This window comes from Lithobates pipiens, unplaced genomic scaffold (genome assembly GCF_037356315.1).
Source record: "Lithobates pipiens isolate NorthernLeopardFrog02 unplaced genomic scaffold, aLitPip1_a1.2 Scaffold_22, whole genome shotgun sequence".
Taxonomy (NCBI): Eukaryota; Metazoa; Chordata; class Amphibia; order Anura; family Ranidae; genus Lithobates; species Lithobates pipiens.
In genome coordinates, this window is record NW_027507784.1 from 262,616,995 (window position 1) to 262,642,899 (window position 25,905).

Consider the following 25,905-nt stretch of genomic DNA (forward strand, 5'->3'; position numbering starts at 1 on the left):
TTCACTGACACTCCCAGCAGTTCGCATAGGGCAGTGTGAACTGCCGCCGGGAGGCATGCGATGCGGGAACCCGCCGCGGATTCGTGGCGTTCCCGCATCGCTCCAGTGTGAACCCAGCCTAATAAGCGATCATTTTTCTGATCGCCGTATTAGTGTCACAGGTGACACTAGTTAGGCAGGTAGGTATTTAGGTTCGCCGCAGCTTTTTATAGCGCCAGGGACCCCCATATACTACCGCATAAAGCCCCCTGATTGCCCCCTAGTTAACCCTTTCACCTGTGATCACCATATAACTGTTACAGGTGACGCTGGTTGGTTAGTTATTTTTTTATAGTTTCAGGGCACCCGCCATTTATTACCTAATAAAGGTTTAACCCCCTGATCACCCGGCGGGTGTCATTTGTGACTAATAACTGTTAGGGCAGTTAGGGTTAGCCCCCTTTAGTTCTAAGGTACCCCCCTAACCCCCCCAATAAAGGTTTAACCCCGTGATCACCCCCCGTCGCCAGTGTCACTAAGGCTGGGTTCACATTGCAGCGGTTTGAGAACGGATGTGATTCGCACCGCACTGCAGTGCAAATCACATCCAATCTCTGTGCGATTCGAGTTCAGCCATTCGCCGCACCCGCCACACCCGCCGCAAATTCGCACGGGACCCTTTTTTTGGCCCGCAGCAGAATCGGATCGCATGGGTGTTCACACCATGCGATCCGAGTTTGCAGATCGCACTGCGATATGCGAACTGATCTGGGGGTGTCAGTAACATTTCACTGACACTCCTAGCAGTTCGCATAGGGCAGTGTGAACTGCCGCCGGGAGGCATGCGATGCGGGAACCCGCCGCGCATTCGTGGCGTTCCCGCATCGCTCCAGTGTGAACCCAGCCTAATAAGCGATCGTTTTTCTGATCGCTGTATTAGTGTCACAGGTGACGCTAGTTAGGCAGGTAGGTATTTAGGTTCGCCGCAGCTTTTTATAGCGCCAGGGACCCCCATATACTACCGCATAAAGCCCCCTGATTGCCCCCTAGTTAACCCTTTCACCAGTGATCACCATATAACTGTTACAGGTGACGCTGGTTGGTTAGTTATTTTTTTATAGTTTCAGGGCACCCGCCATTTATTACCTAGTCTCACTAGTGTACCCCTAAATTTAGGGGTGTCTACTTTCCAAAATGGGGTCATTTGGGGGGGGGGGTTTGTGCCATCTTGGCATTTTATGGCCTTCAAAACTGTAACGCCCTTAGAAAGCCTGAAGGCGGTGCTTGGTTTTCGGGGCCCCGTACGCGGCTAGGCTCCCAAAAAGTCCCACATATGTGGTATCCCCGTACTCAGGAGAAGCAGCAGAATTTATTTTGGGGTGTCATTTCACATATGCCCATGGCATGCGTGAGCAATATATCATTTAGTGACAACTTTGTGAAAAAAAAAAAAAAAAGTTTGTAATTTTCCCGCAACTTGGGGCAAAATATAAAATATTCCATGGACTCAACATGCCTCTCAGCAAATAGCTTGGGGTGTCTACTTTCTAAAATGGGGTCATTTGTGGGGGTTTTGTGCCATCTTGGCATTTTATGGCCTTCAAAACTGTAATAGGTAGTGAGAAGTGAACTCAAAAATTTACGCCCTTAGAAAGCCTGAAGGCGGTGCTTGGTTTTCGGGGCCCCGTACGCGGCTAGGCTCCCAAAAAGTCCCACATATGTGGTATCCCCGTACTCAGGAGAAGCAGCAGAATTTATTTTGGGGTGTCATTTCACATATGCCCATGGCATGTGTGAGCAATATATCATTTAGTGACAACTTTGTGAAAAAAAAAAAAAAAAAAAAAGTTTGTAATTTTCCCGCAACTTGTGGCAAAATATAAAATATTCCATGAACTCAACATGCCTCTCAGCAAATAGCTTGGGGTGTCTACTTTCTAAAATGGGGTCATTTGTGGGGGTTTTGTGCCATCTTGGCATTTTATGGCCTTCAAAACTGTAATAGGTAGTGAGAAGTGAACTCAAAAATTTACGCCCTTAGAAAGCCTGAAGGCGGTGCTTGGTTTTCGGGGCCCCGTACGCGGCTAGGCTCCCAAAAAGTCCCACATATGTGGTATCCCCGTACTCAGGAGAAGCAGCAGAATTTATTTTGGGGTGTCATTTCACATACGCCCATAGCATGTGTGAGCAATATATCATTTAGTGACAACTTTGTGTAAAAAAAAAAAAAAAAATTTTTTTTTTGTCATTATTCAATCGCTTGAGGCAAAAAAATAAAATATTCAATGGGCTCAACATGCCTCTTATCAATTTCCTTAGGGGGTCTACTTTCCAAAATGGGGTCATTTGGGGGGGTTTTGTACTGCCCTGCCATTTTAGCACCTCAAGAAATGAGATAGGCAGTCATAAACTAAAAGCTGCGTAAATTCCAGAAAACGTACCTTAGTTTGTAGATGTGACAACTTTTGCGCAAACCAATAAATATACAATTATTGACTTTTTTTTTACCAAAGACATGTGGCTGAATACATTTTGGCCTAAATGTATGACTAAAATTGAGTTTATTGGATTTTTCTAATAACAAAAAGTAGAAAATATCATTTTTTTTCAAAATTTGCGGTCTTTTTACGTTTATATCGCAAAAAATAAAAATCGCAGAGGCAATCAAATACCATCAAAAGAAAGCTCTATTTGTGGGAAGAAAAGGACGCAAATTTTGTTTGGGTACAACATTGCATGACCGCGCAATTACCAGTTAAAGCAGCGCAGTGCCAAAGTGTAAAAAGACCTCTGGTCATTTACCAGCAAAATGGTCCGGTCTGAAAGTGGTTAAAGGTGACCGCAAAACACAGGTTTTGTTTGTACTGCCAGAGGGTCCAAGATATGAACAGGCAGCGTCAAGATTCACTATTTTCCAAACAGGTTTGTCAAGTGATTGATCAAACTTCAGCTTAAAGAAGAAAATTCTTCCTTCTCATATTAAGAGCACACTCATCCAGGGCGATTAGTGCCTCTTGGGTGGTGCATCATCAGGCCTCTATGGCTCAGATCTGTAAGACCACAACTTGGTCTTCGGTGCAGACGTTTATCTGATTTTATCAAATCGATATTAAAGGTCATGAGGATATTGCCTTTGGGCACAGCATATACTGCAGGCTGCAGTATGAGTCCTCTGGCCTCCTGTTTCCTTGATTCTGCCCCCCCCCCCCCCCCCCCTTCAGTTGCCATTGCTATGGGACATCCCACATAGTTATTACTATAGCTCTGTGTCCCCTGATGTAAAAAAAGAAAATAGGATTTTTATGCTCATCCGACAGAAACCGACCGACATACACACAGGCGGAATGTTGGCCATATTTTTTTGTTTAACCAGCCAACGTCTCCTGACAATTAGCCCGTGTGTATGGGCTTTAGGCTGACCATACACTTTAGAAACTGATTATACAATTTCCTTTAGATCTACCATCAATTATGTAGTGCATGGGCTGTCTTATTTGATACTAACTGAATGATCTTATTTGGGTTTGTCCTCCATGATCTAGTTTGGGTAAATATAAAGGATAATGTAGAAAGATTGTGCAATCACATTGTATCCTGTATGTCTGGCTTTAAGGTTGACCTTCAGTTGGTATGGTTGCTATTGGCAACATCTTAATTTTTTTTTTGTGTAATTGTTCACAATTAATGTTGTTTTTAAATGAGCATTTTAGAACTATTAAAACAATTACTTTGTTTTCCATTTTCTCTACAGAATTTGTATGAAAGTATTAAGAATGAACCCTTTAAAATCCCAGAAGATGATGGTAATGACTTGACGCACACGTTTTTCAACCCTGATCGAGAGGGCTGGCTCCTAAAATTAGGTCAGTTGAATGACAATATGTGTGGGCTAATTTTTCTGTTGCATATTAGTCTACCGTTACTTGAAAACTACCTTTTAGGTCTTTTTTTCTCTTGAAGGATGTCATGTAGAGGGCAAATTCCTAAATGGCTGTTTTCTAGTTTCAGTTTCTATGAAAGTAACAATTTACTTGTAACTTCCTTCTTTTGAAAGCATCTTTCAGGTGGAAGTACACTGACAGAATAAATTTATCGAATATGTAGGTTAAAGAGAATGTGCAAACTATACTAATATATTTTATAATTATTTATTTTATTATTTATTTATTTTATTATATTTATTATGATGATGTATTGTCTACTATATTTTTTTGTAGCAATATAGTGTTTTACACTTCCAACTTTATTTTCATTTAATTGAGTTTAAAAAGGAATTCAAACTTGCGGGTTCTGCCAGTGGATTTCGCACATGTTTATTCTTTTATGAAGGAAGCAGCAGCTCATTTACAATGTTGAATTATATGTTTCAGACATGTTCTTTCCTCACTAGAAGCTTGCCCTCAATCTGGAGATTGTTGAGTTAATTGAAGCAAATATAGAGGCAGGCGATTCATGCATTGCTAAGCTGCTCGATAATTATCTCAGCTCATTACATTCCAAGCCACAGTAACAGAGCTCAGCAATTTGACTTGCAACAGCATAGTCCAACATCAGCAACTCACACTAGAGCAAGAGAGTCTTGAGAGCGCCATCTATATACTGCTCACAATGCAACACCTTAGCTTCAGGTCTAGAACGGGTTTTTATTACATTTTTTGAGCATTAACTTTCTAAGATTAAACTGTGAATGAAGTGTGGTTTGTAGTTAAAGCTTTTATACGTTCTATGCAGTAAAGATAGAATACATTGAACAATTAAAAGTCTGTCTTGATCCTCGTGTGTGAAGGGTCATGTTCAGTTTGCAATTGAGGTATCTGGAATGGTGAGGACATTTTCTCTGAATTGAACTCTTGCCATTTTTGGAGCTGTACTGGAAAAAACTCTATATGTTTAAAACTTAATCATCAGCTCATAATTTTCCAATTCCTCTTCCCTGATGACACCCTTAACCTGAGAAGATCCTACTTACCTAATTGGACAGAAAGCAAAGGATTTGAAAAGTTCTGCACGATTACACCTTATTTTACTGCCTCTATGGACGTGTGCTTGTTTTACAACAGAGAGAAGCTCTGATTGCAGCAGGTTAGCTATGGGCTTACCTTCTCGGGGAAGAAAGGTGGGGAGGGTTTAAGTATGGTGTTTGGACTGTACTTAAGAGAAACACTTAAGCCTAGGAAATGTGCCTGAACTTGCACATTGTATAGGTTTCCATAGTTTTAATGGAACCCAGTGCTGTGATTCCTGGGCAAATTTTTGGTGGAAAAATTTGTTCAACATGACAGAGAGTACTGTGTTGGGTAGAAGAACACTCTCCTGGAAGTTAAGGTGACAAAAGCCAGACCACCTGGAGGTGGGATGGAATCATATGCACAAACCTGCCGTTGCTTTTCCATTTTAACTTTATCAGTTTAGGGATTGTTTAGATATTGGTTTTCCCTTTATTTTCATACTGTTGTCACATGTATAGAACAATTGTGCTGAAAGCTGTGCATGCCTTAAGGGAAAGATATATATTTGTCATGTAAAGCTCAACTGAACCTTCAGTTTAAATCTGGTAAATACATGGGGCATCCAGGGGCATCAAAATAGGAGGTGTTCAATGCACTATTGTTTTTCTTTCTAAACCAGCCACAGCCCAGGTAAAAAAAAAAAGAAAAAAAGCATGTCCCGTGCCAGCAGCTGCAGAGTGGGACCTTTGGTCTCTGTGTGGAAGCAGTGATCTCGTTGCAGAGATTTGACATAGGTTTCAATCAAACCTTATAGGTCTGCAATCAGAAAATCTAATGTCCCTGCTGATTTGAAAGGTCTGGCTCTAACGCCATATGTATGTCTGACCTCTGTAAAGACATCATTGGTTCCCTACAGAGAGCAAGTGTCTTGCTCTACATGGTGCTGGCTGGACACAGGCTTTTTAATCAGGCTGCTACTGGTTTTTAAGGAAAATAAATTTGTGCACACCTTTTGTTTTTAAGCATCTGGAATGTATGATGTTAAACTAAAAGTTTGATTTGACTTTTAATTATAAGAGTGATGCCTAGTACTCTAAGATATTTGCCCTTGAATATTATCCAGATAACTTCAAAAACTGACTATGGCAGTACATTCAGATTGCCTCATAAGACCATCAGCCTTACCATAAACAATTCAAGAGGAAAATCGAAGATGACGGTTACAAATTCACCATGCTGAAGTTGGTCTAGTACAAGGTGGATTTTTACAAGTTGCTGTGACTGCTGCACTTTCATTCTTTGCAATTTTTACCAAATAAGGCAACATATCTATCTGAATGGGTATTTTACTTAGGGTAGCGTGAATGATTCTGTGTTTGAGCATGATGAGTTTTGCAGATAGAGAGCAGGCTGGCTTTATTTTCTTAGTTTTCATGGCCATTGGATGAAGAAGCAAAAAATAAGTGCTTGTATAGATCCAGCTTTCCTCTGCCTTTCATAATGTCCTCCCATCAAGAGCCTACCTGGAGAAATGATGCATCTCAATGTAATGCTCTGGTCAATGTAAGCAGAAGAGTATTCTGAGCGGTTTAGCTCAGGACACACTTTTAAAATATATGTCTTGGAAAAACTGAAATACCCGTTTATCAGTCAGAAATCTAGTGAGATCTTAACTTCCTGTTTGAGCTGATAGCTATGTTTTTCTGTTTACGACCTGCGCACCAGCATAGCCTCTTTAATATTGGTCTCCATATAGGACTAGATATGGGTTTGTGAATAGTCACTTATGCTTCTGAGTGTATTTTGTAGGTTTTAAGTATGTATGCCTCTATAACATGTAGGCAAAAAAAAGATAGTTGTATGCATGTCATCCATAGCCATAATGTGCAACGGCTCTTATCTGACTGTGATAGAGGCAAGCAGTATCTTTATAGTCCACTGACCAAAAAAGGTACAGGGGCCCCACACCTTTGCTTCAATCCAGCCCAACATGCAAAGATTTCTCCATCAATAAAAGGTTGTTTAAAGTTGTATAAATTTCCTTGGTGTCTCCTTGAAGATGGTCACTGTTAGTCTGTTTGTTGAGAGCATGCATGTCAGACCTCTAGCTTGGCACTCAACTGCACTATCAAGTGGTTATGTTCATTGTTATCAGGGAAGATGAAGTGGAAATAGTAGTTCCTATACCTGGATAATCTATGATAATACCTCGAGTGATTTCCTTTCTATAATATCTTTGAGGCATTTTGCTGTACCTGTGCTTCAATACTAACAAACACAGAGAAGATATTGTAGGTCAGGGCTTTTTAGCATTTTGCTTCCTATCTGATTAGGTAGGTGACATTGGGTATGGTGTCATCATGGAAGATTCCTAAGTAAAATAAATTACCAGTACGGTAAGTCTTATTTCTAGATTTTATAGTATTTAAGTACATCTGGCAGCTAGAAATGTTTTTTTTTTCCCCGAACAATCCTCCCCTCCCCCTTCTCTTTAAAATGAATACCAGCCCTTTACTGACACCAATTTTCACCGTGCCAGCTGACAACTACGTTTCACATAATGCATTGTGATTGGGTCTTTTAACTAATAGGAAAGACACTTGATGGGCTGTTGGCTAAACAAATCAGAAATGAGAGATGTCTGTGAAATGCACCATAGAAACAGTTGTTCAATAAGTAGTTGCACCTGTTTTGTGAGCCCTTTGACCTTTAAAGCACCAGAAATGATCCATTCATTTTTGACATATCACATTCCTTATTGGTTGAGAGTCTGTATTCTTTTTTTTTAAGTTTGATAGTTATTTGCCTTAGGTTTTCTGATGTATTTGTCTCTCTTTTTTTTTTTTATCAGAAAAAAACATTTATTGGAATAATCAAACGGCCATGCCAAATACAAGTACCGCTATTTATCTCTTTACTTGTTAGTAAGCAATTATTTAAAGGCCACAAGTCTTAACTCAATTTTTTTTAGCATGTATCTGTGTCCCACATAAACCTGTAATGTACAATGGTTATAACAGTAGGCATGTAATCTAAGTATTAAATGCACACTGTAAACATGAACATCTGTAATATCTGTCTAAGCTCTAGTGCACATGACCAGATAATATTTTAAAACCTTTATTCATGTGTTTGCTGGGATGACAGATTTTGAATTTTTTCCTTAGTTGTGAAATAATCTATAAATAATGCTAGTTATAATATTATGGGCGTGCTACACTGCACAATCAACATAGGTTAATTATTTTACATGAAACCTGGTAGGAGAAAGTGTGGAGGTTGTGAGTGCTAATCTCCTATTTCCGAAATCTAGTTACTGATTGCCATGTTGATCATATTCCTTCAGAGCTTAGTACTATCCTGGCACAAGTATGCAGATTAGGATTTCTAGCCTAATTTTGATTGTGCTGATCTACATACCTGCTTTAACTTCAGCTAGAATGTATTGAATCCGCAGACCAGGTGGTCATCCCTGACAACCCACATATTCCTTTTGTCAAAGGTTTAGTATGGCCAAGTGTTCCAAACGTTCCAAATGTTCTGATATTAGTTATGAGGGAAGGTTGCAAGCACTGAACTTTCTTTCTGGAGAAGACACGTTAGAGAGAAGATATGATTTAAATTTACAAATACTGTACTGGTGACCCCACAATAGGGATAAAACTTTTTTGTGGAAGGGAGTTTAACAAAACATGTGTCCACTCAGAAGAAAAGAGGTTCAACCTTAAACTACGTAGAGGGTTCTTTACTGTAAGAGCAGCAAGGATGTGGAATTCCCTTCCACAGGCAGTGGTCTCAGTGAGGAGCATCGATGGTTTAAAAAAACTTTAGATAAGCACCTGAACGACCACAGCATACAGGAATATACAATGTAATACTGACATATGATCACACACATAGGTTGGACTTGTGTCTTTTTTCAACCTCACCTACTATGTAACTATGCTCCATCTTTGTATTATGTGGAATTCTATCTTAAAGAAGACTTTAATTGCCTTTTAAGAGATGTATCATTCCTAGGTAGTATATTTTACTTCATTCCTATGTATATTGTGAGTGTGGTATAAACTACATTCAGTGGCCATCTTATCAAGTACATCTATTTACTACTGGATTAAACACACTTTTGCCTTTAGAATAAACTGAATTCTTTACTGCATGGAATTGTTGAAAGACTGGAAATGTTTTCCATGCGTTTCAGTTCACAACAATTTAATAGCATTATACCTTTTAAGCAGATTTGTTAAAAATACATTTCTGTTATGACCTACCTTCTATACCACCTTATCCCAAACTATCCATGATTGCACAACTGTCTGCACTGTAAGAAAACATTAGAGCTGCTCCAGATTTTGCACTCTCCAGCTTTAGCAAATCCACCCCAGTGTGTACTAGTCTTCTGGCTAGAAGCACCCAGCTCTGCACACCCTCCATGTACTCCAATAGGCATGAAAAATAAGGAAATTCGTAGAAAGCCTTTCTCTTTTTTTTTTTTTTTTTTATTAAGCCTCTGACTCTGAGGTCATTCACCCTTCTTGCCATTTTTACTTATACCCTATGGGAGAAGAATTTTTTAAAAATAGACTGTTCCCAAGATGGATCCACCCATTCTTGCACTAAATCAAATTCTTGTTCCTATTGAAGGCATTCTCTCCTTCAAAACTTCAGATGACGGACATGCGGAGACTCCTTTGCTCTGACAGATCAGGTCCAGCCCTTCAGCCATCTTTTGCCACCTTATCAGTTTCCCAGACTAAGGTGAACTTGACTGGAGAATGCTATACTAGCAAACTATCTCCTGATATAGAGAATACTATTTTTTGCAAAATTACAGGTCTTGCCCTGAGCACCACTATTTGCGTAGATGTTGTGGAGAATGCGATATGTCAACACATCAGAATGTCCTTGCTTTCTATGCATATATGCAGAATTGTAATGGCTTAGAGATTGGCTAGCTGCCCCTGCCTGGGAAAGGTGCCTTTTGGACATGCTTTTTTGAGCGTGAGCTCCTCTTTGGAAAAGTCCTTGAGGATTACATGAGTCGACTCAAAGGGAAGGTGCTCCAAACCTACTTTTCACAATTACACCTGCTTCATCTGAGCTCAGATATGCCCTTTCCCCGTGTAGTGATATGAAGTGTTTTACAAGTTCAAAAGCCATTCGCAGTGCCCCTGTTCTCAGTACTACCCTTTATGCATGTTTTCACCTGTACATGTGGTCTGCAGGTTCCCCTGGCACTTACCTGCTTCTCACCAAACATTTTCAGTTATATGACTGCTCTACAGACTTTTGCCCAGAGACCTCCTAGCATCTGTTTTACTGATATCTACCAGTAAGGCACATTCAATCCTCTAGGCTTGGTGCCCTGCCTTCCTTTTGGCATGCAGATCTCTCTCTATACTATGCAATCTATCATGTGAGGTAGTTTCCTCCTAGTGTAATGATGGGGAATTCCTATGCAGAACTTGTTCTCATTCTCATCTTGTAACTTCTTTTGTTTGGAGTTGTCAAACACGTAGCGCTTGGCACTCTGCAGGACATGGTCTGACCTTGTATACCCTCTTCCCAATGCATTGGCTTTTACACTCGCTGTGCTCCCCCTCTTTTTCTTTGGCTACAGGAAGACAGGCTATCCAAGGAGCCAGTCCTTTTTGCTTTACTCTTTCTCTTTTTATCGCCCTCTATTGAAATAATAGTTTGCACCCTGACTTGAAGACATGTCAATCAACTTGTAATTCACTTTTTGAAGACTGCCATCTATGGCTGCCTGCCATGGCTTCAATCAGAAACGGATCTTTTTTCAGTTTCCTCATAGAGTGGTCCCTCTTTGGGAATCTTGCCTCGTTTTCTATTCGTCTGGGTGGTTATTCTGCAATTTTTTTTCCAGAGCTGCTGCCCCTAAGGGAACAAATACCTCATTCCCTACCTGAGCTTGTTCTTCCAAAAATGGTGGGCATCTTTGGTCGTTTACAGCATATCATCTGTTTTTCCCCATAAGTTGCTGGCCCACCATCTATTTCTCTGTTCCTGTTTCGACAGGTGGCTGTTTGAGCCTCTGCTGATCTGTTTCCTGGCTGGAAGGTCTGCTGTCAGCTGTTCGTTTGGGTTTGCTGACACTTCTTGTGTTTTCCTGCAGGCCTGTTGTTGCTGTTTTATCCAATTATTGTCCACCCCTCTAATTATTTCTTCGGGGCATCCCATGGACTAAGAATTCCTGTGTCCTGTACTGTATGCTAATAGGAATTTTGGCTTTCTGTAGATTCCCTATTTTGTAGTATTACATAGGACAGAGGTTCCTCCTCCTTTGTTCTCTTTTGATCTCTTTACTGTTTGCTAAAAAATAAAATAACTGGATCTCGCAGAGTGGGTAGAGTTATATGGGTACACTGGGGACCCAGCAAAGCTTTTTCCAGTGTCCAATCACCTGAGGGAAGCATCATATAACCCATGGCTTAAGAATCAGTTTGTGTCTGTACTGTACTCCAACATGTGGAAATTACAGGTACATCACAATCCCTGTTTTTGGAACAGCCTTCTGTATATGTATTTGCCGAACTTGTAATTAAGCTTGGCATTCACTCTGAAAGCTTGGCATATTGCAAGCACACGATTGCACAAATCTTCTTCCTATTAGTAATCATAAGAATTTATAATGAAAACAAAATATCTAAACAAGGGGCTGTGTTAGCGCCTCGGTCAAGAAACCTAAGTAAAAACAACATTCACTAGACCACATACTCATCCAAAGTGCATATTCCATGCATACAGAAAAGCAGCATCTGTAAGTATGTTTTCTTTTTTTAGCAGACACACATATATAAATGTAAAATTTAAGCTTTAAAAGATTAGTTTACCTTCGGGAACATGTTGCATGTTCCACCCTCGGGGATCCGCTGCCTCTATGTAGCAGCAGTATGGGAAGAATTTCTCATGCCAGTTGTCACTTTTTGAAAAGTGCATGACCCTGCAGTCTTGAGTAATATGTTGTGAACTCATAAACTTTAGCCTCTCAAAGTTAGACATTGTCCACAGAAATGTGGAGTCTAGTGCTGATCCCAACCTTACTGCCAAGGAGAACCATATTTTGCTTATTTAAGCAGCAATGGCCATGCTTAAATAAAAGCAATGCTTTTATTTAAGAGAATACACTTTTCCAAAAATAACTAACTTGGACAATCACAAGCTAGAAGAAATAATTGACCTTCTGATGGAGCTAGAGTTAACAAAGATATACCCATCTGCCTCGACTAAGCTACTTGGAAACTGTCCTATAAATCTGGAGTTATCATCAAAGCTGCCATCCAGCTTTTAAAAGAAACGTGCCGCACGGAGCACAAAATACAATTATATTTCTATTTGTATTTGTATCTTGCTTTTCATTATCTTTTTACCATTCTAGCTTCATAGTTACATAGTTAGGTTGAAAAAAAGATACAAGTTAATCAAGTTCAACCAATAGTAAAAACATAAATGGAAAAAAAATGGGAAACCTCCATAGACTAAACCCTATACCCACAGATAATTGAGAGGAAGGCAAAAACACCCTATAAAGCATGGTTCAGTTTGCTCCAAAGGGGATCCCCTGAAGGCAATCAGTCCCTGAATCAAAAATCCCTGGTGTTACCTTGAAATGTTAATATCCAGTTAGATTTTGTACTTCATCTTAAGTGAACCCTGCTACTAACAGCAGAGGAATCAACGCAAGGGACACATCCTGCTTAATGGAAATTATATTCCTTGTGCTGATTTTTCTGTTTTTGATTTTGGCTGCACTTGGCCTTTAAGGTGAACAATATCTGTTAACAAGAGAGACGTTGAGCCTGCAATAACCTCCTCTGGTGATCAAAATACTTATGGCGGGTGACAGAGAAATCCCAGCTGTCCGTACCCAATTCACAATCACAACCCCTTAAAATATGCTGTCTGACATTGCAAGAATATAAGGAGCATCAGAAAATTTTTTACATTTTAGGCCAGTTGCACACTGTCGTAATAATATACTGATGTTTATTCAGTAACTTGTTGACAGAAAGTTCATGTGTAAAAAAAAAAAAAAAAAAGTGTAAAGACATGTGTAAACCTGAGTATAGGTGAGTATTGATAAGTAAAATTCTTCTTCATTGCCAGTGTTGTAATATACTCATTTTTACCCGTGTAAACTTGCTTATAAACGAGTAAACACATGTATGCAACTAAATTATTGCACCCAAATATAAAATTTTCTAATATTATTTTACTCAACGCTGTATTACTGATCTTTACTCAACTGTGTGCATGGTTCCATAGACAACAATGCATCTCATTTCAAATCCGTAAAATTGCTGTTATTTTTTTTTTTCTCCTGTGGGCAAGATCCTCCTGTACCTTCTCAGATCATTTTTTTGAAGATTGATATTCTCAGTCCCACAAATCTTCTTGCACAGAAACTTGAAACTGTACCTGGTCCACCTGGAGCGTTTCAGCAGGAAATCTGTACCAGAGTCAATAGAAACATCTACAACTCTCGCCAATTAGTTCAATCTTGGTGAATAAAGAAATGACTCACAATTGCAAGGACACAGGAATTGGTCTAACTTATCTCCTAATTTGTGATGGGAGACCTTGGTTTACTTAAAGTATACTTTATATAGTTTATATAGTGATGATGGTATGATACACAGGGTCGGCATGAAGGTTGCAAGGCACCAAAACCTTTATTTGGTCCATTACTGAACTTGTGTTACTCTTACCCCTTGGGGACTGAATGTTGCATTATCTGCTTTTACAGTAGAGTCTAGGGTGGCCCCAAAAAAAGAATGTGCTAAGCAGACATCATATGTTGTACCAAGTGTTTGGTTGAGCACTTGTGATCTTTCCTTCAGCTCGATAATATCTGGCCATGCTGCTCTGTCCTTATCATTTTAACAAGATATATATACCTAACTGCTAGTATTAGCAGATTTTTGTTTACCTTGCCATTCTCTGTAAACTCCAAATACTGTGTAGTGCAAAAAGATCTTTTTCTGAAATGCTCCAGCTACCATGGCTGTCACCAGCAGTTATTCCAAGTTCAAAGTTGCAAAGATCATGCAGTTTCCTCATTCTGTTGCTTGAGCAAATACTGAACCTCCTGAATATGCCCGCATATTTTATGCATTGGGTCAAGGCTATGTGATTCCCTGTTTTGACTATTTTCTGGTAATGAACAGGTGTACTTAAAGGGGTTCTGCACTCAAAATACAACATTTGCCCATTCTGTTGCCTATAGTTAATATATCTCATAATGCCACCTGTTTTTTTTTTTTGATTCACCTACCTTTTGTAATCTTCAGTACTTTATTTCAAACCCCTGCGGCGATGGGCGGTCTCTTGCGGCGATGGGCGGTCTCTTGCGGGGATCAGCGTAATTTCCTGTTGAAGCCCGCACTGTCTCCTGTGATCTCGTTCGTGTAATCCCAGGAGACATTGCGGCTAATGCACCCGACATCGCGCGAGATTTCGGGTGCTACAGCCGACATCTCGCGAGATTTCGGGTGCTACAGCCAACATCTCGCGTGATTTTGGTAATTACTGTCTCCTGTGATCTCGTTCGTGTAATCCCAGGAGACATTGCGGCTAATGCACCCGACATCTCGCGAGATTTCGGGTGCTACAGCCGACATCTCGCGAGATTTCGGGTGCTACAGCCAACATCTCGCGTGATTTTGGTAATTACAGCCGAGATCTCGCGAGATCTCGGCTGTAATTACCAAAATCACGCGAGATGTTGGCTGTAGCACCCGAAATCTCGCGAGATGTCGGCTGTAGCACCCGAAATCTCGCGAGATGTCGGGTGCATTAGCCGCAATGTCTCCTGGGATTACACGAACGAGATCACAGGAGACAGTGCGGGCTTCAACAGGAAATTACGCTGATCCCCGCAAGAGACCGCCCATCGCCGCAGGGGTTTGAAATAAAGTACTGAAGATTACAAAAGGTAGGTGAATCAAAAAAAAAAAACAGGTGGCATTATGAGATATATTAACTATAGGCAACAGAATGGGCAAATGTTGTATTTTGAGTGCAGAACCCCTTTAATCATGTGGCCATTGAGTATATGCTGTCCTGTGCCAAGATGTCTTTTGAAAAAGGTATAGGATTTACATTGAAACATGTTTCTATGGTGCAATTGACAGAACTCATTCTTTTGATTGACTGTCTCAGTGGTTTCTCAAAGAGGAGGAGTCCTTTCAGCTGAACCTTGGAAATGGTTGTGCACAAATTACTTTCATCAGTTTCAAAACAGAATTTAGCTGGAAAGAAAAGCAGTGACACTTCAAAAGTTTCTAGTGCATCATAAATATCATCAACAATTCCATCCCGTGTAGAAATGGTAGGTTAAATTTATATTGTTTTAGCCCAAAAATTGCTTAATTTTGTGTCTGCAGGAGACTGCCATTGATGACCACGTTGGCTTTAGCACTTTGAATCTTTTACCTAGAACAAGCATATGTAGTCGAGGATGTCTGCATGTTTGTAGACTTTCCAGATCTGGATACTTATTCTGGGTCAGTTATTAAGAAGGTATTGAAGCCAATGGGCAGTTTAACAGCCAGGCAAAATGCATTTTTATAAAAAGCAATCCATATTTAATTCTAAACACTTCTTTTTGTAGATAGTTTAAGCCCAAAGGCAGGGTTTTTAGTCCATTTAGCAGATTTGCAGTTAATCATTCCACTGATGACTGCAGTTTGGTTTGCCAGACTGCTGGTTCCATGCATCTGGCAACTAATGGCACCACATGTGCTGTAATTGTGAATTCATGTCTGTTTGCACAGATTTTCCAACAAAATCCTTGTATCCCACACCTCATGACCTGGATTTCACCTAATCCTCACATACAAAGCCCAAATCAAGCCTTATATGTCAACCCATATTGCCCTTCTTATGTTTTTCTAATATAACTGGTCGTTGGAACAGCAGACTATGCTTTGCTACATGATAAGTAAAAATATATCACAAGCACAATACAGGTACAGTTCTAAATGCCCATTTAGTAAAGGACAGTTTGCTTAGGATTGGTGTTATGGCCAGACCTGTGTTTCGTGTTAAGTGTTCAGAATTTTATGCTTGTGTTTTCCTTGGCGCAAAGGTTTATTATTTTTTTTTCATGGAAAAGAAAATTGAAAATGATATATTGAAAACTGCCTATGATCATTGATCTTTTGTATCTATTTAACAGATATTCTTTCTGTGGGCTTTTTACAAGCCATTTACATTATCGCTGAACTCCCAAGTGGCCTAGAGTACATTTACACAAGTGCACAATAATGACATAAGCATTAAATTTAATGGAGGATATTTTAAATGGACTTGAGGACTTCCTAGTATTTAAGGATAAAACGTGTAAGAAAGCTGTAAATATCCTACATGTTAGCTTATAGATGGATGATTTTGAGAAAGATATTCTTATAATTAGGATACATAGTCCCCGCAGTCACACTTTTGGCATACTAACTTGGTTATCACGAGTATAATTAATTCATCTTCAAAGGAAAACTCTTCATATCAGATTTTTAATAATTAAAATATTCTTAGACGCTCTTATGTTAAATTCAAAGAGTTTTGTTAGTACTTTTTAACACACTTTAACACCCTCAGTTAACAGAATGTTGCTTACTTTAGTCTGCCTAATGGTTAGTTGCACAGCATTGAAACAAAATGGTGATAAAAATCCCACAAATTATAAATGGTGGCTGAGTGGCTGTTGACTGAATCATTATATTTGTTATTCTGAGGAAGTATTAGCAAGGACTATCTTTCATACTTGGTAAGAAATGGCCATCACCCCATTTTTAAGTAATTTGGTCTGCTCTCACTAACCTATACAACACCATTATAGTCCCAAGCTGCTACAGTATCTGTCTTTGACAGTAAATGGATAGCTAAAGCATGTTCATGTTTATTATATTGGTGCAAGGGAAAGGAAACAGTGTGGGAAATGGGAGGAACAGCACCTTACATATTTTTATATAAATATGGAGGTACCAACATTTTAGAGACCTATATAAAAGCGACTAAGTTAGAGACTTTTAAGATGCTCAACGTCTACCTAAATCATACTCCAGGGTGAAAAATACAGTGCATAAACAACCACAAATAAAATCCCATCTTTATTAAATCTGTAATATACTATACTATATGTATATTATACTGCATATAATGTAACATTCAAAACTGTCACAATGTACGCTGACAAAGTCCCCTTTAACTAGACATATCTCTTTTGAATAGTTATTAAAGAAGCTCTAGTTGGATCCAAATCCATGTGTTTGCTCTAAATCTAATAAGTCACCCATCTTAATAGGGTTGTGATGGTGGCTAATTGTTGTGGCTGTCAACAAAAAAAATCTACGTTGTCCCCCTTGAAATGCAATCCTATGCTAGGAAACTAGGTTTTTCTATGTGGCAATGGAAATACAATCACAGAGAAATGGTTATTTCAAGTAAGCGTTCATATACTGTATAGCGTTCTACATTTTCTTGCCATGACATCTCATTGTCAACTCCTGGTATAACATTTGTCTTGGACAATATGTTGGAATGCACTTAATTGTGGCACAATAAGTGATTATCTAATCCAACTATGTCAACCACCAGGGCTGTTGGATTCATTTTTAGCACTCTTAATTCTTGATATAGCATTACCTTTTGGATGCTTTTACAACTGTGAATATATAAATGCCAGGGTTTCCATCATTGGAGCCTGTAGGCACACAGTACTTGGTGATTTGGTGACCAAGGTAACACTCTTTTGCAAAGTACAATATTTTTACACTTAACATTTCTTGCTTTTGATTTTAAACTTAGTTTGCCTACCTATTCTCACCTTTTTAATGGGTTTTGAGCAGCTTTTTTTTCAATCTGGAGTATGTTTAAAGTGGTTGTAAACCTGAAACACAATGTTTTTGCATAGTTTTTGCATAGTTTCGTAGATAATGATGTGATACCCTAAATCACATTGTGTGTACCTCTCAAAAATGCATCCTTATTCGATTGTAGTAAATCTGCTGATCTGTGGGTGTGGCCTAGCACCAAACCCTAGGGGGGTGAAACCTAACCTCACACTATTCCGCTCCCACCTATACACTGTCTCGCTCTTGCTCTCTCACCCTCTTACGCTCTCTGTGTCTGTCTCTCATTGTCTTTCTCTCTCTCTTTCTGTCTCTCTCACTTTCACTTTATGTGTCTCTCGTTGTCTCTCACTGTCTCCCTCTCACTTGGTTTCTATTTCTCTCTGTATGTCGCTCTCACACTATCTCTCTAACTCTCTCTGTGTCACTGTCTCTCTCTCTCTCTTTTTCTTTCTCTCTGTGTCTGTCTCACGGTCTTTCTCTCTCTCTCTCTTTCTGTTACTCTTTGTGCCTGTGTCTCGCTGTCTTTCCCTGTGTGTCTCTCTCACTCTGTGTCTGCCTGTCTTTCTGTGTGTGTGTGTCTGTCTCTCTGTCTCTCTGTCACTCTTTGTCTCTTGCTGTCTTTCTCTGTGTGTCTCTCTTGCTGTGTGTCTCTCTTCCTCTGTTTCTCTCTTCCTCTGTTTCTCTCTTGCTCTGTTTCTCTCTTGCTCTGTTTCTCTCTTGCTCTGTTTCTCTCTTGCTCTGTTTCTCTCTTGCTCTGTTTCTCTCTCTCTCTGTCTGTCTTTCTCTGTCTGTGTCTCTCTATCTCACTGTCTCTCCCTCTGTCTGTCTCTGGGCCTGTCTCTTGTTGTCTCTTTCTGTGTTTCTCTCTCTCTCTGTCACTCTGTGTCTTTTGCTGTCTGTGTGTCTCTCTTGCTCTGTGTCTCTCTTGCTCTGTGTCTCTCTTGCTCTGTTTCTCTCTTGCTCTGTTTCTCTCTTGCTCTGTTTCTCTCTTGCTCTGTTTCTCTCTTGCTCTGTCTGTGTCTCTCTATCTCACTGTCTCTCCCTCTCTGTCTGTCTCTTTCTATGTCTCTGTGTGTGTCTCTCTCTCTCTTTCTCTCTGTCACTCCCTCTCTCTGTCACTCTGTGTCTGTCTCTTGTCTTTGTGTCCGTCTTTCTGTCTCTCCTTCTACGTCTCTCTCACTCTCTCTGTGTCCATATCTCCCTGTCTATAGCTCGGTCTGCCTCTCTCTGCTACAAATTTGCCATGTAAGAATTTTTGTGCTTTGTACCTAACTAGATCCAGAGGCGAGGGGATGAACGCGAGTAGTAAAAGTAGAGTAAACTTGGCCAGCTCTGATCTCCGCCAAAGTGAGATTCAGAGTAGCAGCAGACATGCCCCCTTCATGCAGGGTGGTGAATCTGTCTCTTTAAACAGACTCTCAATCAAAGGAGAAGAAGAGTGGCGTCATAATTTTTTTCAAGGTGTCAGTGGCGTGGGATGATTACAGATTACAGGCTGTTTTTCTACCTACCATACTATCCTAAAATTTTTGTTTTGTATTTGGTTTTCCAGGTTAACAACCACTTTGATGCAGCCACATATAACAGGTGCACAAACCACTAGGCAACGTAACTGAAACCATTCAGAGTGCCTGCACTCATTATATTTCTCCTTTGCAGCATGTTTACCACATGGTAAAATATACCAATCTTGGCATCCAAACCATTATTCTGTATAATTGTTTCCGAATATTTGCATAGCATTTCAGCAGTAAGGTAACTTTAATTTTGTTGTTTGGTATAATATGGAGACATAAAAACAACTTATTTTTTTCAAGCAGTATTAAATGAAGACCTGTTGCGTAATTTCTGAACGACTTTAAATATTCATTTGGGAAATTGCCAAACAGCATTATTATAATTAAAAGGGCAATTTAGTAGGCCTATTCCATAGAAAAGGGAGTTGGATGGAAAGTGCAATGCCCGTAGTAAACCATTAGAAAAAACATTTCACCGAACACACTACATAAAAATTATATGCGTTTGATTGCTATGGATTATTGCACTTTAAACATCTACATAAAGTGAATAAAATGACATTGGCGTTTTCTGTAAGTGTATGGTAATTTGTGACACTTTTTTATGCCAGTTATGAACCATTCCAGGCTCATGATCAGAAAGGGCTTTTTAGTTATGACTTTAATACAGTTGGTACTTGTCAGCTGTAAACGGTAAAAGCTGCCAGTCCAAAGAAACTAGTGACATCACTGAGTCTGAAGGCACCAAGGCCGCACAATGACTTTTTCCTCTGTGATTTAAGTTTGACATTTGCACGGAAATGTAGATTAAACTGTGCCTCTTTTCACCTAACACGAATAAACACATTTCTTGATTTGTCCTTCCCTTTTTGAACAGTATTGCCTTTGATGGGTTCACTTTTCAACAAGGATAATGCATTAATCAACAAACAGTGATTATTTTTGTATGTCTTTTTAATTTTTCCATATTATCTGTGAGTTTGTATTGGTTTGGTTTGGCTATGATTTTTAATAAGTGGTTTAAATGTGCCTTCTTGTTTTCCTTATGGCCTATGACCTTTCACCTTTCTGTTCTGTGACTGGCTGTCTCTGCTTATTCTGCGTTAGGAGGTACGTACACAACTGCTTCCAGCCACACACTTTTAGTTATTCATTCACCTTTTGTTTTATTTTTATTTTTTACCACTATAATTTTAATTTGCAAATTAAAAAAAATAATCACAGAATGGTGCTTTTTTTTTCTGTTCTTCCCACATAACCACCATTTTGCATTTTATTTTTGGTTGAATAATCTTTTTGATTCTTCTGCCAAGCTTCGATTCTCTAATAAACAAGGGTAGCAATGTACCAGACACTGATCAGGGTTCAGTATAGATCTACAGTTCTTTCTAGAGGCATTGTCTCTAGCCAGCCCGTCTCTGTAACCACAAAGTGACTATTGCACTTAAGGCCAATTTCTCAGGAAGTCAAAGTGCCATGGTGTAAATATGATCCCCTTGAGGGGAAGGAGCAATAACTGTGTGTTGGATAGTGTGTCTGTTTGCAGGAGCCTGGTAAATACATTAAAAATAAAAACTTCCTACTAACCTTTCATTTTCTCATTGTCGGTTAACACATAAAGCAATTACTTAACGGAGTCTGCAGAAGCAATTGTTTAAAGTAGTAAATTATGTGCACTGATATAGTATATGTGAAGTGTATTTTATGCTGTTGTCTGCATAAGAATCATAGAACCATGTCTGGATCTTCTATGGTGAAACTGGGGATGGTTCTGGAAATGCTCATATGTTGAAGAACATCCCTTGCTAAAGGTCTCCATCTAAAAGTACCTACAGTCTACTGGATCCTGGATCTTCTAGATGTACTGCAGTCTGCCCATTCAGAGAACATCTGCTGTTTCACATACAGGACCATTTTATTTTATATTTAAGCTAAAGTTTCAATTGCAGCAGCAGCTGTTGTGAAACTGGATCTGATTAATAAAAAGAGGTCATCCATAAATGTCACACAAAATTTGTGCAAATTTAGCACATTTCTTTGCAAAACTGACACTGTGTGGAATCCTCAATAACAGCTGGGCTATAGAACAGGTTAGGCCGGTCATACATGGTTCGAATCTCGGCTGATTCAGCAGGACCCAGCCAAGATTCGTACCGTTAATGAGCAGGCTGAATGTACAAGTTGATCGATTGATTCTCTTGCGATTATCGCTAGCGGCTGCTATAGTCCACTAGTAATAATCACTGTCTTCTCCCGGTAGGTATGGGTCCCACTGCCTGCCCTGGTTGTGGGAGAGAAATTTGCTCCCTGTATGGCCGGCCTTATACTTAGTCCAGGCTTTAGAATTCGTTAACTTTTGGTTCTAATTGAGCAACTCCAAATCCTAATGTTTATATTATTAATATTTTTAGCACATCCCGCCAGTGGGGGAGTTGATTTAAATCAAATCGATTTAAATCAAGAATAAAATCACTAGTAAAAAGACTCGATTTTAAATACATTTTTAAATAGCAACTGTCATCTCTGTCCTGCAGCCGCTCCTCCTCTGACCCGCTGTTGACTCACCAACAGTCCATTCACTTTAATAGGATGGCTGGTGATGTGACAGTGATGCAACAAGATGAGGGACGTGGCGGCAGCAGGTGAGTAGAGGCACTGCCATGATGGATCTGAAATGATAGATACTCGTTTAAAGGACTTATTCTTGCTGGTAGTTAGAATCTTTAATATTTGCAAACAAAATTCCGATTTAGAATAAGCAGCTGTCTGGTTAGTAAAACAGCGATATCAGAACCAATTCAATCACACAGTTTGTAGTGTACATAGATTTGCAAAACTATGGGATAAAGGAATATTCCTGAACTTTGTTTTATCTCATGGTTACTGTGAAATTGTGTGAATGCATCAATGCAGTGCATATTATCTCCGCTCTTATTTAAAAAAAAATTGATTTTATCAACCCTGCATCCCAGTAGTTCAACTTTCTCTTTTCTTCCTGGAGCTTGATTTTATTTATAGACAGGGTCAAACATAACCACATACCCTGTTTCCCCTAAAATAAGACCTAGTGTGATTGTCGGTGATAGCTGCAATAAAAGCCCTACCCCCCAAATAAGCCCTAGTTAAAGTCCTTGTAGGTCTTCTTTTCAGGGTAGGGCTTATTTTTGAGGAAACAGGGTAGGGCTTATTTGGGTGGTAGGGCTTATATTGCAGCCAACACCGACAATCAGGCTAGGTCTTATTTTAGGGGAAACAGGGTACACACATAGCTCTCTACAAAATTTGATTCATCAAAGAACCAGCAATGCCCAACTGAGTCACATGTACTTTGTGACATTAATGATCACTTTTTCTTACCTTGGCTTACATATGTCATTTAGTAAGGGTGAAATCTGAGCATACAGGAGTTATGCACTGTATAGATTACGTGGCATCCCCTAAAACATGCATATTGGGACTGCTTTAGGTTTTCCGAAAGCTTTTGCAATTGGCAAATTTCCATGTTGCTTGTTACCAGTTAGCTTATTATAAACAGAAAGTGCCTAAACTATTTAGAACCTATTCAAACTATTTAAATGAAGAATGCTGTCTAAAACAACCATTGAACCTCTGTTTTAGTCTCCCATACTGCAGTGGAACCCTTAAGAGATATCCTTGGTCAGTATAAGCAATGGGGACGCCTCCAGACATTCTAAATTCGTTTTGTTATTCTAATTATAACAAGCAAAAAATCTATATCTTGATTATGCTAATTTACCTAATGCAATGTGCCCAAAAATGTAATGTTCCCACAAAGGAAGAAAGTTTAAAATCTGAACGTAAGCTGTTGGCTATGTGTCTGTCTGTTTTTGCTAAAAGTTAGTTATTTAAATAATGATTGAATGAATCAAAGGCTCTGTGTTCCAATAGAAGGGGATGCAGGATACTGGTTGGAGGCCATTCTGCTCCATACTGAAGTGAATTACTGTGTATTGGGCCAAGCTGTTTAGCATTAGGCTAAGCAAATTTATTCTTCCAATGACTGCTTTCCATGCTTTTTCCTTTTGGTCATTAAATTCCCTTATGAGATCAAGTGTTTTTTTTTTTTTTTAAGTGAACAGAAGTGGTCATTCAAATTTTTATAAATAAATCATTTGATGCTCAGTGTTAGTCATTCTTTTTACTGGCAGATTAGCAGGTGGATTGAGTTACATTTAAGGCCCCTTTCACACATGCAGACAGTATGTTCGTATTTCATCCATCCATTTGCGGATGAAATACGGACATACATGCACCCCTATGGGATAGCGGGTGTCTGCGGAGGAACATCCGCAGACACCCGCTATTGTCCACCTCTGCAATTGTCCGATTCTGCAGACGGAGGAAAATCCTATTTTTCTATCCGTCTGCAGATCGGATGAACACGGACAGACGGTCCATGCTCATCCAATCCCATAGAGGAGAGCTGACAGGGCGGTCCCTGCACAGTCCCTGCATATTACTGATCTGGCCCGTGTGAAAGGGGCCTTACACAACCACCTTATCTTTCCAGCTCTCTCCTTCGCATAACACTTCACAAAATAAACAAGGTGCTCTTCTCTAACTGGCCATCAAATTATGTGTGTCTTTATATACTATGCAGGAACCACAAACTAAGGTTTATGTGTAGATCTTGAATAAATAGTGCACACTGCTCAACTACAAAATTAGGTCTATAATGCTGACCAGAGACCTAATTGCAGTTATATTGTGCATGTATCAGCTAACTTTTTTTCATAAACAAATGTTTATAAATATGCATGCGCATATTGCCCAACAGCATATTTGTATAGACTGAGAAGAACTAGAGGTTTACATGCTCAGCTGATGACTTAACAAAGGAGAATAGCCATTTTATCTCTTATTAACTGCAGATACATGAAGCATCATGGGGCATGTAGTCCCATGGTATCTAAAAAGGTTTGCCTACTATAGAACACACTTAACAGAAGCTGCACACCATTGCCACTGAAATGTGCATAGCACTGGTTAAAAAAAAGAGCTAAATGTTTAGACAAAAAAATAAAAGTTGAGGTGATGCTTTGCTAACTTCTGCAGTAGTGTGTAATTTTGTTGTTCAAAGTTTTACATATACTTCCCTCTACAGCTACTATCCAAGTTGATCCCTAAATGCCCCCTGCCTTTCCCACTATTCAGCCCAGTACAGAACTTAATCAACTTGCAGAAGAGCTTGTTTATGCCATTACCTTAAATTCTTAACCACTTCAATTCCGGGCCTATTCTGGCACTTCTCTCCTACATGTACAAATCACCTTTTTTTGCTAGAAAATGACTCAGAACCTCCAAACATTATATATATATATATATATATATATATATATATATATATATATATATATATATATATATATATATATATAATGTGTGTGTGTTTTTTTTTTTTTTTTTTTAGCAGACACCTTAGGGAATAAAATGGCGTTCATTGCAACTTTTTTTTTTTTTTTTACATCAAAAGCGTTTATCGAAAAGAAAACATAAACATGTTGTACTTCAGCTCAGCTGAGATCTGACATTGCAAAAAAGTATCTATAATTGTACAAACATTATACCACATCACTGCTGTATATTCATATGACAATATAGAGCATTATATATCATATAGGGTATTTAAGCCCAATATGGTTTGGAGTATTTGGGAAGGTGTCATCATCAGGTGTGCCTACGCAAGGCCATATAAAACCCCTCAACTTTGCTAAAGAGATGTTGGTAAACCCTCTGCAAACCAGAATCACTATCTGGTATGCATTCATCTAGTTATAAGGCTCTAACTCGATGATAAGAAAAGCTAAAGGTGGTCATCACCCATATATACCGAGCTGATATGACAGTATTAATTTTCAATTGGAATTTGAAAATAAACAGAAAAAGGATTGTAAAACAGGAGTAAAAGAGAAAAAAGTAACAGGTGTTAGGTAGAATTAGGTCCTCTGACTAGGCAGAATAATGTTGCATATGCAACTTTTTATCTTGCACGGTATTTGCGCAATAATTTTTCAAACGTCCTTTTTTTTTTAAACAGTAAAAAGTTAGCCAAATTTGTTTGTATAATGTGAAAGATGTTACGCCGAGTAAATAGATACCTAACATGTCACGCTTTAAAATTGCGCACACTCATGGAATGGCGCCAAACTTCAGTACTCAAAAATCTCCATAGGCGACGCTTTGAAAATTTTTAGAGTTTAGCGTTACAGAGGAGGTCTAGTGCTAGAATTGTTGCACAGTGTCTAACGTATGCAGCAATACCTCACATGTGTGGTTTGAACAGCGTTTACATATGTGGGAGGGACTTACATGTGTGTTCGCTTCTGAACGCGAACTTCCGGGGACAGAGGCATTTTTTTTTTTTTTTTACTTTTTTTTTTTTTGCAGTTTTTTACTTTTTTTTGATCACTTTTATTCCTATGACAAGGAATGTAAACATTCCTTGTAATAGGAATGGTGTGTGACAGGTCCTCTTTATGGAGAGATGTGGTGTCAATAAGACCCCTTATCTCTCCTCCAGGCTGGAAAGCATGAGCTTGGGAAAAAAATTCACTGATCTCAGCC

The 25,905-nt window shown here is 39.2% G+C and overlaps 1 protein-coding gene across 1 annotated transcript in view; it reads left to right on the top strand.

Annotated features, from left to right (window-relative positions):
• The window catches only part of CYTH3 (cytohesin 3), a 223,502-nt gene that overhangs the window by 165,739 nt on the left and 31,858 nt on the right, over nucleotides 1-25,905 (top strand). Inside the window, exon 9 of the mRNA XM_077449020.1 lies at nucleotides 3,731-3,842. Within this exon, the coding sequence (XP_077305146.1) occupies nucleotides 3,731-3,842 (112 nt within the window). The remainder of the gene's footprint in view (nucleotides 1-3,730; nucleotides 3,843-25,905) is intronic.